The sequence below is a fragment of the Lutjanus erythropterus genome, chromosome 24 (assembly GCF_056507025.1).
Source record: "Lutjanus erythropterus isolate fLutEry1 chromosome 24, fLutEry1.hap2, whole genome shotgun sequence".
Lineage (NCBI taxonomy): Eukaryota > Metazoa > Chordata > Actinopteri > Lutjaniformes > Lutjanidae > Lutjanus > Lutjanus erythropterus.
In genome coordinates this window covers 1,896,244-1,915,390 of record NC_139340.1, presented here as the reverse complement: position 1 = coordinate 1,915,390, position 19,147 = coordinate 1,896,244, and the positions used below count along the sequence as shown (strand labels likewise).

At 39.3% G+C, this 19,147-nt stretch overlaps 1 protein-coding gene across 1 annotated transcript; it reads right to left on the bottom strand.

Moving 5' to 3' along the window:
* Positions 1-260: 260 nt before the first annotated feature.
* On the bottom strand, positions 261-3,899 carry LOC146304487 (lymphocyte antigen 75-like). Its single transcript, XM_084713730.1, has 3 exons — positions 3,053-3,899; positions 2,163-2,251; positions 261-1,373 (listed from the first exon to the last, which is right to left on the bottom strand). Exons 1-3 carry the CDS (start codon positions 3,834-3,836, stop codon positions 1,242-1,244), a joined length of 1,005 nt encoding a protein of 334 aa, XP_084569856.1. The 5' UTR covers positions 3,837-3,899; the 3' UTR covers positions 261-1,241.
* Between the last annotated feature and the right edge of the window lie 15,248 nt (positions 3,900-19,147).

Below are 19,147 nucleotides of genomic sequence, written 5' to 3'. Positions count from 1 at the left end.
ACTGAAGATCTGTACTCAAGTAAAAATACTTTTACACTCCTAAAATATTACTTTATTACAAGTAAAAGTTTCGGTTTTAGAAGAATACTTGAGTGCAAGTGCAAAGTATTTGTCTGAAAAACTACTCAGAGTATTATTTACTTTTAACCATTGATGTCACAGTCACCTCTACAAACTAGGGTTGAACATTTTATGTTTTCCTGAACCACTAGTTGAAAATGCTAATAATAGAGAATACAAAACACATTTTTTACCTCATTTACAATTTTATTTGCAATTTTTTTCTCATTTCTCTTCTCTTATTCAACAAATGGTTCTGTCAGACAAAACAGTGTCAAATGAGATACAAATTACTGCAGTGACTATTAATTAAATATCCATGAATACATTTTTGATTGGCTCAATTCTTAATGGCAATTAATAGATTGATGATTAATTATTTACATCCTTACTCCAAATGTGTGCTGCTGCAGCGTTTTGTTTTGTTTTCATTTATATCTCATTGTTTTCATTGGCCTGTTTGTGATCAGATCACCTGATTGGCTACTAAAATTCTTTCTCTTTGCATGGTAGAGCCTTAACTTTTGCATTTGTACCTGTTTGTGACCTATTTGTTTACCTGTGGGATGTTCCAAACAGGTGTTTTTTGAGTATTTGACAACTTTCCCAGACTTTTGTTGTTGGCACCAAATTCGGAATAAGCTTAAATTTACAAAAAGAAGTTATCAGTTGAACATTAAATGTCTTGTCATTGTGCTGTGTTATCAGACTTGTTCAAAAAACCGTCAACCTGAAGCCAAAGCTACATTTTAGACAAATGTTTTATTCTGAAGAAATCAAATTTCATTATCACACTTCACACAGAATTATTGATGATGAAGGACAAAACTCTTCTGTGACAGTCTACAGGATGTATTAAGGGTTCTAGTTAAGAACACAGTGATCATAGTGTACTGTGTGTATGCACAGATAGAAAATCAAAGTTGATGGATTACAGATGATAAGCAGAAGTACCAAAACAATCTCATCCAAACTCTTCACAGATCAACGATTGGTCACCGCCCCTTCATGTCTGATACTAAAAAACAAAGTACCTTTTCACAGCTGTATGTCACACGACCAGAAAGCCGCAAAACGGTACCTAGCACATCTGCACGAGTCGCCCAGGGGCAGCGACAGATACTCAGTTTGTGACACGTTGAGAGTAAGACTGGTCTGGAAGTACAGCTGGATTTGAGATTTCAGAGCTCAGTGTTTTTTTCTTTGATTCTTCTGGGAACTTTTCCCTCCTCGTGGAAGACATTCCCATCAGGCTGCTCTCTCCACTTCAGCGTGACTCCACTCAGTCCCCTCTCATGCAGTCTGTCCTGGAGCTGCATAGGAAACACAAGACACATAGAAACACAAGTGGCAGCCATTGTGGCGCTTTGTTTTTCCCACAGACGTTTTCTATGGATCTTGATGTTTGATGATGTTTTGTGATCACTTGATATAATTGTGTCTTATTATGTAGTTGTCATTGGTCATTGGTCATCCTGTGACACAGTAATTAGGACACGTTATGAAACTTCCTTATGGGCTTTTCACACTGCATATTCTTTGCCCAGGGCTATCCTTATCCTTTGTTAAAGCCTCTGTACACCTACACAGGTGTTTTCTGTTAACCTGGTTCATTATCTTCTTCTAATCTTTTAGCACTCTTTCACTGGCTGCTTTTATCCCTTTTACCCCAGAAACTCAGGAGCAGGGCTGGGTAGCCCTAAGATAAAGTGGTGGTTAGCCCACTTTGGAACATGCCAAGATTGTGCCAGTGTAAAAGCTCTTTTAGCCTTGGCTAACAGCTCCCTCAGCCTGGGGCTAAATGCCATGTGAAAAGCCCTTTAGAGGGTAATGAGGGACACATTATAACAAAACTGTACTGTAAAATGTATTAATTCCACTGTTAGACCTTTATAAGACTTTTGATTTCATCAAAGAAGCAGGCATCAGTATTTGCCACCAACTGTATGGAACAGGGTCTCAAGTGTGTCTCGAGTGGCAGATATGTGATTATACTTTAGTTTACAGTACAGTTATGTTGTAATGTGTCCTTAGAAACACTTTATATCTTTTCAAGGGTGTATGAATGGGTTTGTGTCTAGGGGTGGATTTTGGCAACTCACCTTTTTCAGGATGCCTGCTTTAACAGCAGGTTCATTCAGATTCACAGAGGGGTCTCCTCTTATCCTCAGCTTTACCACCTGCCTCATCACTGGAGATTAGACACAGAAAAACAAAACATAAAATGCCTCCATACCTCATCTGATGTAATCTAATTCTCCTAAAGCCCCAGCATGCCAAGATGACTTGAAAGATGTCATTTACACCATGTTTTCAGCTTGAACTGGGTGGTGTGATGGTGTGTGCATGTTGGGGCTTTAGGAGACCTGGATTACACCAGATGAGGAGTATGGAAGTATTTTATGTTTTCAGTTGTTTTTCACATTTGAAAACTGGTCACCATTCACCACCAATTGGGAGATTCTGCAACAGTGTTTTGTGGACTAAAAAACTAACCCCATCCTTCAATCAGCATGAGGGGGGAGTAGATAATGACTGAATTTTCATTTTTGGGTGAACTATCCCTTTAACACCTGCAAAAACAGATGGCGGATGGATCCACTTTGCCACGGACTTTGCACTTTGAGGTTTTAGCTGGTTTAAGGTGCAAGTGATTCCGACTTTAATGTGGTGCACCCAAGATACCAAATGCACCTGACCACGCCTTCATTTTTATATCTCTGGTATAGACTAGGCGCAAGTTCATTTGCTATCATAACAAAAATAACAGCTGCACTGGGTTTTAGATAGGGCCGACAGTATATCTCTTCTTACAGCCCTATGCACACTGCTTCCACATATAGAGATATGCAAAGCCTGACAGGCTTGTGGCTCCCTAGCAAGATACCAACATCACAAATGTAAATGAGCACCATGTCTGAGTCCAGTTTAACATCACTTGTTCTAAATGTAGCATTATGTTTTTCAAACTGCAGCACAGTCGAGCACTCACCAGGTGGAGGGGGTCTGCTGTAGCAGACGAATGTTAATCTTTTTTCACAGGAAAGAAGCTTCCATTTTCCTGACTTTCTCAGAAGTGCAGCACCACACACCATGCTCTTGTTGCCAATTGGGTGTGAAGCTGTGAACCAGTGTCTGAAGGTGGACTCAGTCCCATCGGACCAGTGATCGTCAGGATCTCTGAACAAACCAATCCATGCATGTCCACTCCAGCCAAAGCTCAGGATCTCCTGGTTCTCAGTGTGGTTCCTCACAGTGGCCAGGTCTGTGAAGTTCTTCCTGCAGTAACTCTGAGCCTCGGGCCACGTCATATTTTCATTCACCAGAACAAATTCAGGATTCAGCTGTGTTCCTGCAGTTACAGGTTTTACAAAACGGTCAACTGTTGAGTTTGCACAAAGACATTTTGAATGTATCCAGATTAAAATATATCTTGCTATATTCTTACCTCTGTAACAGATAAATGGCCATTTCTTAGAGCAATCACGATCCCACCACCCTCCATCATTTTTAACACACACACACAGCTGGCTAGGTATGTAAAAGTCTGGTTCATTGTCACTATAGTCCCAGTTCCTATATTCTGCCCCTTTTCCTCTGTAGCCACCTGACCACTTCCAGTCTATTCGACTGTATAGACCAATCCACACCTTTGACACCTTGCTACCAACAGACGAAACTGCTTTCATAAGTTGGGTCATTTCTTCATTGTTCTCAATGGTGGCCAGGTCTGTGTACATCTCTCTGCAGTAGGTCTGAGCTTCGTTCCAGTTCATATGATCAGCAACATAGTGGTACTGATGGAGAAGGCAGGAGGAGATGTTCCAGCCTGTGAGGGGAACAAGAACTAATTTGCTAAATGTTGTATCCACAGTGCAAATCTCTCTATTGGTGGGCTGGATCTTTATGGAAGAGAATTAAGCAGGATTTTACTGGCTGTTGCATGCATGTTTTCGGTGCTTTTTCCTATGAAACTGTAGGAGCAATTGATAATTGGAGAAAAAACAGTTGTGAGTTTTTTGTGTAATTCTTTAAAAGCAAAGGCAGCTTAGTCCACAGAGAGTAAAGCCACACTCTGTTCTGAGAAGACATTAGATGAATATACTATACAAGTCCCTCTGGACTGAGCTACAGCCACTCTGCAAACAACAGTTGCCACACCGGGAGTCAAACCCGGGCGAAAACCAGGAATCCTAACTTCTAGACCATATGGAAGGTGATACCCTCCAATTACACTTTAACTCCAAGCCCCAAAGCCAAGACCTTATGGACTGAGCTACCGCCACCCCACAAACAGCCATCTTGTTACATCTTTTATGTATTTTTATGTCTTAAGACATTTTTCTTTTGTTGCATCTTTTATGTCTTTTTGCGTTGTTTTCATTTTGTTGCGTCTTTTTTTGTTTTTATTGCATTGTTTTCATCTTGAGGGATCTTTTTTGTTTTGTTGCATTGTTTTTGCATCTTCTTGAAATTGGTTATGATGATGAGAAGGTGGAGTACAATGACCCAAAATAAAAAGAATAGCTAATTACATTCAAATGCATTAAAACTAAAGTAACAAGTCTGTTTTTAAAATGTAAGGAATGGAAAGTACTGATATTTTTGTTCAAATGTGGGGAATAAAAATAAAAATTTGTCAGGAAAATAAATACTCAAGGAAAGTACAGATACCTAAAAAATCTACTAAAGTAAGGTATTTGTCACAACCCAACTCTGTGTCACACAGACAGGTTACCCAGAAACCCACCGTCCCTAAAGGGGAAGGTTCAACTGGTAACACTTGTGCAGTTCAGGTGCAGTTAGGCTGTAGGTATCCAGTTACTGAAGCAAAAATACCACAGTACTCCACTACTAGTAAAAGTTCTGCATTCTAAAGCTAAGGAAAAATTACATATTATAACAAAATCTACTTCAAGTGTAAGAATTAAATGTGGCATTACTCATTATGCAGTAAAATGGTTCCTGACAGTGTTTTACTATCATATATGTTTGTTGATAGTGTTACTGCTGCATTCATGTGTGTGTAGCACTGCTTTAAAACACACAAATATATCTATGATTATAATCATATAAAATCAAACACAATTTTAACAGTTTGTTAACAAAACACATTTGAATTTTTCAACTCTAACTGCTTAATATTAAAAATATTAAAATCTTAAGCAGTTTGAATTGAAAATAAAAAATATCAAAGAAGGAACTGACCTGAAAGACACAAGACACCGAGGACGATCCTCTCCATCATCATGTGCTCTGAGGACTGTGTGTATGTGCCAAGATATGGCTCTAAAAATCATTTCTACTGACGTCATTGACACCTTCAGGCAAATTTAGGGAAAGTTCATCCCAGCTCCTCTTCTAATTTATGTCCAAGTACGTCAGTCACTGAGGCAAGGACTGTCATATTAAATAAACAAAGTATAATTTACATAAAATAACATAGATAGAGAGTCAAGCTGCTGCATCCACAGCAGGTTGACATTTACTGCACATTCACAGATGAACAGAAGAAGTACAGTTGGATTTCAGTTTCACTTTTCCTGCCTCGGTTCTTCTCTCTCCCTACTCGTGGAAGAATTTCCCATCAGGCTGCTCTCTCCAGTTCAGGATGACTCCACTCACTCCATTCTCCTTCAGTCTGTCCTAAGAAACCAACACGTTTTCATCCGAACTTGTCACAAACCAACGATTTGTCATCGCTCCTCAGCTTCTGATACTGAAGCACAAGGTACCCTTTAGTGTTTCTCTGCCAAGAGAAGGTACTGGTTATGACATTAAGAACCTTAACATCGTCATTCACAGAGGTGGGAAGTGCAAATACTTACTGTACATCAGTAGATTTGTCAGGTATCTGCACTTTTTTAAAACTTCCTTTTATTCCCTACATGTGAACATAAATATCTGCACAAAAAATGGAAACAAGACTAGAAACAACGTAACAATGAAAAACAAAGTAAAAGACATGACACGACAAAATGAAAACTAAAAGCAACCAAACGAGATGATAAAGATATAACAAGAAGAAAATGATGTAACAAAACAAAAAAGATGAAACAGACTACAACAATGTAACAAGACAAAAATTGGTTTAAAGACTAAAAACAACAAAGTAACACAAAAAAGATGTAACAAGATGAAAAACAACATAAAAGACACGAGACAAAAAATTATGTAAAAGAAGGTAACATTTTACTTTTGTACTTTTGAGTACATTTCAGAGCCTTGTGACTTTGATGCTGCTTCCTGATGCAAATCCAGATGTACCTCCTGCTGGGAAGACATGGTGACCGCTGGCTGGAAGAGATTGCGGTGTGAAATAAATGAAGTAGCTTTTGTGCCTTTATTGTGAAGGACTACCCAGAAACTTCATGTGCAAAACTGAGGCGTCTTAGTTTGAAGTGTAAGGCCACTGACCAAGCTGCTGTAATTCACAAACTGTTGGCCATGAAGCTCCTCTACTATCTTTAGGAAGAGGTAAAACTTTCACTGCGTGCATGACTTTCAAAAGCAGACTTCCACGATGCTCTTACAGAGCTTTGTAGTCTACCGAGAGTAAACAGTTTCTGAAAAATGAGGCCCTGAAAATGAAAACGGCCTCAATCAAACATATTGAAAACATCCACCAAATGTTGCCTGTCAGTTTAAAAATCCAAAAGTATCGGAATTTGACTTCAAACGCCGTTTGAGTTCTTGTGTGCTTTGCTTTGTAACCTGACTGTGGAAACTTTTTATGTTTTGGGTATACTTACTGGTGAGAATAGCTGCTTTGTAGGCTAAAATATTAGGAAAAGTTGCATGCATTCCTTTAAATCTATCGTCCTCTAACATCTGAGTTCTGAACAGTATAGAGGTTATGGCATGGCATTGAGAAAACTAATATGAATAGCTACCTACGTGGTTTAAGCTTCATTAATGACACTTCAGTACACTGAGCTTCTGTGTTTCTGCCAGTTTCCTCACAGCTCTAGAGAATGTGACAGAGAAAGCCTTATCACTGAAGAAAGCATGCTGGTGGTATTTTTTTTCCCCTATTTGCTGTGAAATTCACTAAGTTGCTGATCCTATAAGTCGACTTGGTTTCTGCCATTGTTACAGTGGCTCTAGTTATAGTCAAGCAAATACCATGATAATCCAATTTCAAAGTCTAGCAGCGAATTTAATGCCACGAAAACAAGCAGCGAGTAGCTCAAGAATATTGAAATGTTGACTCCCACTCAGGATTCCATCAGGGTAAGCTGCTCAGAAAAATCAATATGTGCCAGTTCACTGTTTTACAAGTAGGAGGGGTTTCTGTATGGCCTGCATGATGGCTGACAGGGCAGGACGGTGGGTCATGGTACAGGTGTGCCTCAGCCAGTCAGATGACAATGTATTGTACCAAATATGAAGAGCAGTAGATGAAGAAAAGAAGAAGTTGAAAAAATAAGCACTTAGAATAGATACTAAAATGAACAATGCTGTCTTTTGGTCTCATACTGGAACCAGATCTCCTTAGTTAGGCTTTTTCACCAACAAAGAACCAGCCCTGCTCCAGTTCACGCACCTGTTTTTGAATGATTTGGAGAATTTCAACCAGAAATAACCTGGTTTGGATTCCAAACTGGAACCAACATTTATTTTATTACACAAACATAATAAAAGTAGAAAAAATAATAAAGAAACCACATAAAACAAGTAAAAAATTGCAAAAGAATGAAATTAAAATCAGATTATTAGGAAAGGCACTATGATTTAAGACACTGACTCAGCCTGCTGTATTTCCTTAGGCAGGCCGTCCCAGAGCCTCGGGGCTCTCAGGGTGGGAGCAGGCTTATATGGGAATAAAAGTTCTTGGACATCCAGTTTCTCACATCAACAAGGCAGTCCTTTAAAGAACTCAACATAGTGAGGTAAGTGGACTTAATATGGACATACAACTGTGTGTCATCAGCATAACAGTGGAAAGAAAATGCCCTAAAGGCAGCATATACAAAGAAATCAAATTGGTCTCATGAGGTACCCCATACTGGACAGTAATAAATAATAATTGAAGACATATGGTTATTAAAATAGGTTTTCCTGGAGAACAAAAAGTATGCCTTGTGCAATGTCCTAATGATTATCCTGAATTACAATGTTTCAGATCTGGTGGAAACGGGCTGGTTTGATAGATAGCACCAAGGTTCCAAGGATCTTGACTCAAACCGGATCAAGAACCAGAGCTAATTTGGTGGAAAGGAGCCTACAAGTCCTCATTCCTATGTGGACAATCTCACACTGCATTCATCCTTATTTCTTTTAAAGTTGAGTTGGCTGCCATTAAATATTGACAAATCTTGTCTATGTCCATGAATCTATAGAACAAACTTTATGACTGTGACATCACAGTGTGTCTGTAAGGACACATGCGTATCCACGAGTACAGTAACTTCCATAGTCTGTCATTTACTGCAATCAGTTTTAAACCTTCCTTCTACAATTTCACAGCGCTCAGTTACTCACTGTTTCAGGCAAAGAGGAAGAATGTTCTGCTCCCGTTTGATTTCTATGAGAAGCGACAAATCTTTTGTACGGAGCATGATGGGATAGCAGGCAGCGAAAGAAGAGGAAGAGTTGGGCTGTCAAGTTGTAGTAACCAATCACACTTTACATCCATTGAGTTATTCTACAAAATAGTTGAGGCCTTTGCACCAATCTGTATCACCGTGGGCCAGACAGTCGACTCGGTGTATGGACTGACTACTAATTGGATCTGTCCACTGACGGCTGAGGTCTGCATATTTCTGCCCCTGTGGGAGCCAATCATGCACTGATTGATCAGATAGTCAAACGGAGCAACAGCATATCTCAAACATGTAACACAGCAAGGCTGACTCCTTTTAACAGATCATAAAGTTGTGGAACACAGATACAGATACACATCTGAAATGAGCTGGAAAGCTGCCTGAAAGAAAACACGGCAAGTGGCATAACAGTTGACTGAATAGTTGTGCAAAGAAATAGAGAAAATTCAATTCATAAAATCACAAGTGAAAGCAGCAAAAGAGCCAATTAAAAAGTTGGCAGCAGCATCTCAAAAATTTGTTTCGTAGAATACTGGTACCAGGTTTCTCTTTTCCATTCAAATCAACTGAAGAAGGCAAAGCTGCTGTATAAAGAATGAGAAGAGATACAGCGAATACATTTTAAGTTCTCACAGCTCTGCATTTGGAATATTTTCTCAGTGGTTTCCAAACTGATTATACTTTTTAAGTTCTTACTCTGACTGCGCAAAAGCTTGGAGGTCCTCTAACAATACAAGTCTGTGACTGTGTCTACAATAAACCATCTAAATTTTCAAACAAAAAAAAAAAGCTGTGCATCTACATTAGTGTTTCCAGGTGGTTTTAGCAGAGAGCTCTGTCCACAGTGAGCTTTGTTTTTTTCTTCTTCGCTCTCTTTTCAGTTACCAAACAACAAAAACCTGCATCACATACCAACAGTGGGACAAAAAAGCCCACTGACCAAATCACTATTGGTCCTGGTCCAAAACCAACATAAATCAGCTAGTCACCACTCAGACTCCTTCAGCTGCTCCTTCATACAAAGTTAAACCACCTATGCAGTTTAGCTCCCAGCCATTAGTCAGCTATTTAACATCATCCATCTCTTTCTAACTCTTCATACTCCATCAGCATTTGTATGAATAAAAACAAATGAAGGCCAGCAGTTCAGTTTAGCATCAGCTTTATAACAAAACTTAAAATATTCCACATCTTTAATGCATCACTGGTGTCATTTAATTTTTAAAGCCAGCTATGCAGTTTAATGTCAGATTTTCCACCTCCAGCATTCACACAGCAGAGTCTTCAGAAACTGGATTCTCTAGTTATTATTCTTATTTTCTATTCTTGGTATTGTTCAGCTTTTAAAGCCAGCTGTGCAGTTTAGTTGCCAGCCATTAGTCAAGCAATACAGCTGTTGAACATCCTTCATCCTGTTTCCACTTCAGCTACTTCTTCTTATACTCTTTAAGCCAACAATTCAGTTTAGCATCAGCTGTTGTTTGTTGCAAAAAAGTTGGAACAGTGACAACAAAATGTTCAAAAAAACATTTCACGGGTAAACGGATCAACTGGTAACAGGTGATAGAATTCGCTCTCAAAATGTTCACTCGTCCATGAGTAAGGATGAGGTTAGGGTCACCACTTTGTGAAAAACTGCAAGGGCAAATAGTGCCACAGTAAGAAAAACACCCATTTCACAGAATTTAGCAGTTTCACCATCTACAGTCCATGATAACATAAAAAAGAAAAACCAACAGTGAACGCCTGTGACCTCAGTCAATTGTATAAAAGATTACGGTGGTAAGCATGCCACTACCTCAGTTTATTTGTAGGCATCAAACTCAGAATGCCTGTATATTTCTAAAAATGTAATAAAGTAATAAAATTTATCTGTTTGAACAATAAAAATCTTGTGTTTGTACGGTATTTTTCAATGCAGGGAAGGTTGTGTCATAATTTTGCAAAAGCTCTGTTTACTCTGTGCACACTGTAACAACAAGCCTGCGTTTTAATATTTACACACCCCCGGAGACTGTTTTGGAAAAGTTCTGGGTAGAGAAAAATGTTGCTCTAGTTGGGACAGAAGGCTGAAATGGAAAGAAAAAGATGCATTTACAATTAATTTGGACATATTCAGTGTCGCAAGCACCAGCATGCTCAGCACACTGGGAGTTTATTGATTGTCTCTTTCTTCTCAATTCACAGAGACAGCCTTTGGATTTGGAAACCCTGCGTACAGAGAAACGGGAACGCAGCTCAGAGGGGGTCAAAAGCGGAGTAATTAACAGCTCGGATCATGTGCTAATTGCCACACAGTGTCCACAATGTGTGTCCCAATCAACGCCTCGCCTGTCGGAGACAAGCAGCCAGCTCATGCACGGGGAATGTGAAAATATGCACAAGGTTTTCAGTTTGTCATCTCTAAGCAGTCACAACACCTGGGCAGTGTGAGTGATCAGAAGAGTGGCACAAAGAGTAAACAACAGCCGGCGGCAGGGATGGATTTCGCCTCGAGCATTAAAAGATGAAGGGTCAGTGTTCTACCTCTCTCCAAGACACCGCCTGCACCCACGAACAAGTTCTATACTGATACATTTCTTTTTTTTTCTCACTTTCATCTCACAGTTTGCTGTAATAACATAGCTGCCCTTTTGCATCACTTTCTTTCTAGTGACAGTCTTTTAAAAAGTGGAGAACGCACTGAAACTTACATATTACAATGTGCAGAGGTATGGACTTGAGTCACATGGCTTGGAGTCGAGTCAGACTCACAAATCGTGAATTTGATAACTTTAGACTTGAGAAAATCAAAAAAGACTTGCAACTCAACGTGAACTTAAATAGGACGTCAAAATGTGGAAGTCTGTTATTTAAAAAGTGTGAAACCATGAATCAATTAATTTCTTTTCATTTCCTGAATCAACTGATGTTAACAGTATTCATTCTCAGAAAGTCAGCAATTAAACCAATCTGACAACATCCAATCAATTTGCAGGAGAGAAACATGAAAAACTAATGGTATGTTACTAAGCTCCAGCTGGAAAAATTATATTTAAGTACAAACACTACAAGGAAAAAGGAAATTGCGCATTCTAATTATGCCAGCCTGAATCAATAGCTTGTATGCTGAGTCAGTGCTGAATCACAGCACTCTGAGATAAATGTCTAACTGCACTAAGATCTCAAACAGCTCCACAGGTGCTCATGGTTAGGAGGAAACAATCCAGAACGTTCCACTAGTTTGATGACATATTCTAATTATGCCAACTTGAATGAATAGCTTCTATGATAAGACCATGAAGGTACTAACAGCAGCGAGTGGCATCCTCAATTGAAGTATTGAAGTACAGGACTTAGGACTTAAACTTGGACTTGCCAGTCTTGATTCAATACTTGCTTGTTAAGACTTAAAAATTACTTGCAACTTGCAAAATTCAGCAAACGCAGACCTAAATCTTACATCCTGCTTTCAAACCATCCATGCTGTTTGGGGACGTCCTGTATTTCTGTATTCCTATACTCTACAGATAATAAACCCACCAGTTACTTCTGTCCTTACCATACTGCTCTTTGTCTCACGTGGGACCACAATGAGCCCCCTCCATAGTGCTGTACCCTTGGCAATGTTTAGTCTCCCCTCAAGTTAAGTTAATCTTGGCCGGTTCATCCATCACAGTTCTGTGCCAGGTCATTTTTCGTCTTCCAGATTTTCACCCAACTCTGGAGATTCAATCATGTGCCCAGCCTGCCTTAATGGTCTTGGCTTTTTCTCTTGACCCTGCAGTGGCTACACCGTGTATATGGCTGCTGCACTGAGTAAAGGAGAAGAGTTCCATCACTCATTAATTCCAGACTTCCAGAGCCAACCCACAGACCTCCCCAGGATATTAAAGGTGATACATATTTCCTTAACTCACTGAGAACTCTATTGAAGTCTCATACATGGTTCATCTTTGTTCCTGGATGAAAATTAAAACCACAGTAGAATCTTTTTTTGCACTTCCGGCAGGCTTTCACCAAGGGCGATCATACAGTCATTTTAACATGACAAAATTTTACTGAAGACCAGATGTTTGTTTGGCAGCACTTTGTAGTTTAAACTTTATTATAGGTTGGCACTGTTAGCTCAAGGACTGAGTTTCTTTACTGTCCCCCTTGGGAAATATGATGTGAAGCAAGAGTTCACATAATGACAGAATACAACAACAATAAATAAATCACACACTAGTCCAAGGAAATGAAAATTCATAAATGCGAGAATGTGCAAGTGTTTGAATGTGCCAGGGTAGTGCAGTCAAAGTGCTGACTGCTTTTAAGCACATTGATAGTACCTGGGATAAAAGAGGCACGGAGTCTTCAGGTGCTGTGAAACAGCAGCCTGAGGGCAATAGGTCAAACTCCCCCTGGGCTAAATTTACCCTGTTAAGGACCTGCCTGTTAAAAATGATCAAAAGCTTAGTCTGACTCTCTGAGATCTGGCAGGTTTTAATAAGACTTCCAAGTCTATTCTTAATGGACAGATCTAGGTTTCCAAACCAAGCTCCACCAGGCCAAGAGGGTAAACAGGCTGAATGAAATTCCTGTTAGATCGGGTCATCAGCTCAGTAGAAATTTAAAAAGAGTCAATTTTTCTCAGGAAAAGAAGTCTCCATGCCCAGTCTCCTAAACTTTAGGGTCAGTAAGATGTCATTCATCAGACCCCTCACCTGAGACTGATCCCACTTTGGTGAACTTGCCTTGCTCTCAGGATCTTTGAGACACACAAGCTTCTCCTGCATGATAAGGTAACAGCACAGTGAGAAGGTAGCTCGTATTACTAGAGTAATAAAATACAAAAGTCAGAAAATAAATAAAATAAAAATAAAATAAAAGTCAGAACCAACCAGTATCAAATAAGAGAGCAATGAAATATCATAAACAACAAACAAACAAAAACATGGATTTGCCCTTTAAAGCGTCAGTTCAGGTTAATTCTCATCTACCATTACTCATGAAACAGTTTCGCTTCTAGTGCCAACAGTCTTCATTTGAAGTACTTCCTACCGTATGTACTGCTGCCAAATGTTGCTGTGCAGTTTTGCCAGTAAACATCATTTGGTAGGCACTGAAGTTCCTCAAAGACGTGTTTGCAAAGTTAAGTATGGTTTAATTTAGCTAATATAGTGGCTTTTTAGTCGCTAGAAGGTACTGAAAAGCATTTAGAGAAGTGCAAACCTCCATTAACTCTGAAAAAACTCATTTAATCTTCTTTTACACCAAACACAGCATTACTATAATTTAATTGTTATATTCTTGACCCCGAAAACATAACCTCGAGAGAATAGAATAGAATAAATAAGAAGTGCTGTGACTAGAGATTAGAAAAAAAGGTTTTAAAAATATGATTACAAAAATCACCAACAACAAACAACCAGAATTACATCAAGTTCTAAGATATTGAGTGTCTATTTTCACCTGTGTGAGATTAAAGTATTTGACTATTCATACTTGATCTCTGTAGTCTAACTATGAATAATGATTATTTGGTAAAGGTTAGAAAAAGATCATTGTTTGTATATGGAGGTGCACATAAACAAAATGGCTATTCCACCCCAGGTGCAAATAGCATCTGCCTTTAAGATATGACACATGATTTATGAAGTGCAAATTATACATATAATGTATGATGGCAGCTGTGATTTTCTCAAGTACAATGTAACACTGTGAACTGTCAGTGTTTCATTTACAGGCTGCGAGGCTGTGACCTCACACACAGAACCAACATCAGGCAGTAGCACTCTGGATTTTCACGGTCATGTATTTCATGATTAGATAATGGTTGCATGGATGTCACAGAGGTTCGGTCTTTGGTATTTAGTTTCCATTTTACTGTTGTTGCCAGCGACCCTGTGCTGAGTCAGTGCTGAATCACAGCTCTCCGAGATAAATGTCTGACTGCACCAGCATCTCAAACAGCTCCACAGGTGCTCATGGGTAGGAGGAAACAATCCAGAACTTTCCATTAGTTTGATGACACATCCTATTTGTGCCAACCTGAATCAGTAGTTTCTATGGTAAGACAATAAAGGTGCCAACATTTAGGCAGACAACGGTTACTGGTACCCTCATATTTGAAATTGGTTGGTGAGGCTGAATCCAAAGAAAGGGCTGAAAGACAAGTACTTTAACAAAAATACGTGTCATGTGTTTTCGCTGGTTCATCATCCTCAAAAAGGACTGATTCCATAACTTCTGTCACTTTACTGGCAGCTGTCTGTTATACCAAACTGTCTATAGTACATTTAATGTGGTTTTAATGTGTTTTTTTAACGTGTGCCATGCTCGTAAGGAAAAACACAGCAGACCCACTGATGTGAAGAAAACAGTAAGTCTACATATGTGGCTACCAACTTTTTCATAAAGCACAGAGGAGGAATTAAAAAAAACACTACAACACTTTGCTGTATACCCTTATCAGGGTGCAACAGGCTGAACACTGGACAGGCTTTGCACACCTTAATAATTATAACAGATTTCTTTCATTTTGTGGATTTTTCTATTTCTTGCAGTTTGGGATTCTTGGTTCCCTCTGCAGTGCAATACTTTTCTGCTCATTCTTGAGTATAGTTACATGGGAATGTAATGCAAATTTTACCTGAATTTCAAGTAAATAGGCAATAAAATGCAAATGAATTCTTGTTTCTGTCCTGTTATGCTCAGCTCAATGACAAACATAACAAAGAAGGGAAACAGGTTTTGAACAAATGAGTAATTTATTTAAGATAAACCAAGATAAGGAAAGTACTGCTTAAGTAAGCAATCAGTGGTGTGGTGAGGGTGTTGGGTGTTGGGTGTAGAAGGAAACCAAGGCTAAACTAAACATAAGTGAAGCCAATCCCCTAATGAGAAGAGAGGAGCCAGCAATCAGTGAGGATCTGCAAGGAAACAGCAGAGGCTTAGCTGTTTGTTCATTGAGATAGACAGTGGAAAAAACATTAAATTACTGCATAGGAAGAGGACTCAACAAGATGATGTACTCCAAAGAGCGCCAGTGGAACCTCAAACAATGCCGGGATGTAAATATGACATTTGTATTAGTTTCTTGTATTAATTGTGAGAAGGTTGGATGGATGCATTATAGAGAAACAGATAATCAGTCATGTGAGTTAAATGTTACTTATGTCAGACTTTGTTGGAAAAAGTGCAGTAAATGGAAAAATTATGGAAAAGTTTTTTTTTCCATCAGCCTTTTCTAACATGATATTTCTCAACACAGCTAATGATGTGCTAACTCATGAAATAAGGAATTAATCACACTCCAGCGTCTACACTCTCGCCCTATTCACTCCATCTCCATTTGCGTGGAGGACTCACCAGATTGAGGGCTATCCAAAACCAGCAAAGGGGGTAGAGGAAGTGGGCAATAGAAAGGATAAGGGAAAGAGCATTAGATAAAAATAACTACTAAGTTAAGGTTGGATAGGAAGGTTAAGGGTCCTTCTTTGGGAACAATGGTGGTCATGTATTAAAGAAACCAGCACTGACTTGCAGCAAACAGCAACAACAATTTTCTCGATCCATCCATCCATCCACCTTGTCCTCCTCTATACACGGACTGACTGCTCAGCTGATTTTCTAACTTTACTCCCCTATAATTCTTGCAGTCACTAGAGGACATGGTCACTTTAATATGAACATACTGTATGTTGTTTTGGGGCAACTGCAGAAATGACTGATTCTGTTGTTTTTCTTGGGAGGACAGTAAAGGATGATTTTAATTTTATTTTTCTCCCTCTGTCACAGTCCACCCTACTGTTCTGTGATTAACTACGATTATTACTTATGAAAAGATCATGGCTTAAAGTTAAAATGAATCCTTTCACAATATTAGAAAGACTCTGGCGATAACAGGAACACATCGTTGAGGCGACAAGAACTAGCCTATCACGACGCAGTAGCAGTAGCCAATCAAAGAACAGTAGGGCAGGAATAGGCTAAACAATCTTGGGGGGGGGGGGGGGGGAGTAACGCCAGTAATGGTTTCATGGGTCTAGAAATTTGTGCCTGAACCTGGAAATATACTACCTGGAAACACAGCCAGACCTGATCTCAACTTTAATAACAATTGCTTACACGTTGCCATGGCTGCTAATGTTAGCATTTTGCAAACAACTGTGCTCTCCAAGATGAGTCTGCTCTGAACACACTCTTCAGTTGTGTGTTTCTGCATGTGCACGGAAATTCTTCATTGTCATCTACTTCTTCCTCCTTCAGAGGTTGAATCCTCTTGGCTTGCATGCACAGCATCACATGAAGAGACATGTTAGCTCGATAAAAGGACAGAAGTAGGAGGAAAATCTATTTCTTCCATTACCTTTTTACCCTGAGCTTACAGATGTTGAAATCTGTTTTAAGGACATTTTCTTTTCTGTGTCTTCTCCCATTCATAGCTTCATTAAATGTAACAGCACTTCAGCGCTCATTCTCCTAGAGTGCCCTTGTGGCTGTTTTTACATTGGACTAGCCAAAAGGAGGATGAAAGAGAGAGCTGTTGAATGTGAATATGCAATTTGAACCAAAGGTCCTTCATATTCAAGCATTAGAAAATGTCACTCTTTGAGTCGTGGGACTGAATCTGTTCAGGATAACTTTAAAAGGGTTGACATGTGGAAAGTCTTGTCACAAAGAGGCTTTATTGATTGCTTTATGGGCTTTCAAAGCTGTGTGAAATATTTCATGCAGCTCCGCAGGGCATGTGAGATCATTATCTGATGCTAGTGATGTGAATGTTACTGTGCTGTGATTTCCATCATTTCTACATCACAGTTTATTAATTTAAACCTTTACCACTTATCCGTTGCTCACCGGCAGTAGCCACCATTCTCCACATGAGAAACTGACCACCACTTGATGAAATGGCCACTCATCCTCACCAGGAAACTCGCCTTATACATCCTCTGTACAAGCAGCTCATTAAAACCATATTTACCTTTACTGATGTTGCGACCTTTCGTGGGTGTTGTGATGTATAATGATGGAGTTAAAGGCTTCCTCGTAGGGAGGAGGCTGGGGTGTTTGGATGGGCGAAGATAAGATTGTGACTCAAGAACATAAAGTTTGTGTCCTATGTAAAACCAAAAGTCAGCATCAATGCATCTCAAGTTTTGAGTTACTAAAAACTAACTCACCTCTGTCAGATGAATTACATAATATACATATTTTAACCCAAGCAATGATCTAAACCTAACCAAGTAGTTTTGCTGCATAAAATTAACCAAACTGTACTTGGTTACAGTACTTCAGTTCTGGTCCGTTGTTGATACTCGCCAACAGTCATACATGTTGTTCTGGGACTGTCCTAGGTGTGGTTCTAAGGCCTGCTCATACTAGCATTTTAAACACTCAATTTTTACAGTAAATATAAATTATTTAGAATTGTTTTTTCATCATCACTCATTGGCCACAGTAATGTTTTTTCACTGAGACTCAAGTTTTGCTTTGGTGAACAAAATTTGGGCTATTGACCAATAATTATAACTTGGTGGAGCTATTTCGAGTACCCCTGGTTTCATAAGTAAAAGTCACCTTAATTTTCTTCTGGAACTTTTAATGCCTCAAACTACTTTCTAAGGAACTAAAAGGTTCCTTCAGCCTGTTGTTGGCTGCTAAAGACCCACAATATTTAGGCAAATTATAACACTGGTGTATGAAAAAGCCATGGGTGTTTTTATACATAATTTTTGTGCCCCACTAAACAACAAAGATGATGCCATAATAAGTGGTAGGCAGTCCCCACTGGATTCAACATAAACACTCTGGAAGGCCTGGACTTTGTCATCTGTCGATCAGTCGAATCCTTTCTTCTGTAGTTACTCATTGATGTGTCAAAACACAGTGAACAAAAACAGCTTCTGGATGTAGATTTTAAATATGGTGACCAACCAGAAATGTATATATATATATATATATTCCCCCATGTCAAAAACTATGACCATTTTCTTACCAGTTGAAACCCATAGAGAGTAGTAGTGGAGCCAATCCTTCTGGATGAATGAAAGAGTCACATTCTGTGGACTTTTGAATCATTTCTTCAAGCACACAGGATGCTCAAAAGCCATGTTTTCTGCTTTTGGATAATCAAGTGTGCCACTATTCCTGCAATGATCTCAATTATGCCAAATAAAATGGTATAGTTATGCTTTCCTTTCCACCCCTCAGCTCCCATAACCTTCAACCCTTAGACAGGACTGTCTATGAGCCACTTAAGCGGCACATTAATACAGTATGTGATGCCTGGATGAGAATCAACCCCGGAACCATGACTATTTATGACAGTCCTGGGATGGTTGCAGTCACCTCTAGCTGCAACCTCCTGAAAATCCAGACTGGCTTCAGAGTGCATCTTTCTAGCAGGGATGTATTTTCAGAAAATGACTTTTGGCCATCCTATGTTATAAATCGCCCTATCTAGGCCCCTGCTCAACCAGAACCCCAAAGGGCCAAGCTCAGCCTTGCCAAGACCCAGCTCAAACCCAGCCTCACCAATTCCCACAGACGACTACCAAGCTCAGAAGAAATTG

Bases quoted from the DNA above. Each gene is read 5' to 3' on its own strand.
- LOC146304487 (XM_084713730.1), bottom strand. From the start codon at position 3,836: ATGAACTGGAACGAAGCTCAGACCTACTGCAGAGAGATGTACACAGAC. The intron at 2,252-3,052 runs GTGAGTGCTCGA...TCTAATCTCCAG, and splicing joins CAGCAGACCCCCTCCACCTG to TGATGAGGCAGGTGGTAAAG. The intron at 1,374-2,162 runs GTGAGTTGCCAA...TTTCCTATGCAG, and splicing joins AAGCAGGCATCCTGAAAAAG to CTCCAGGACAGACTGCATGA.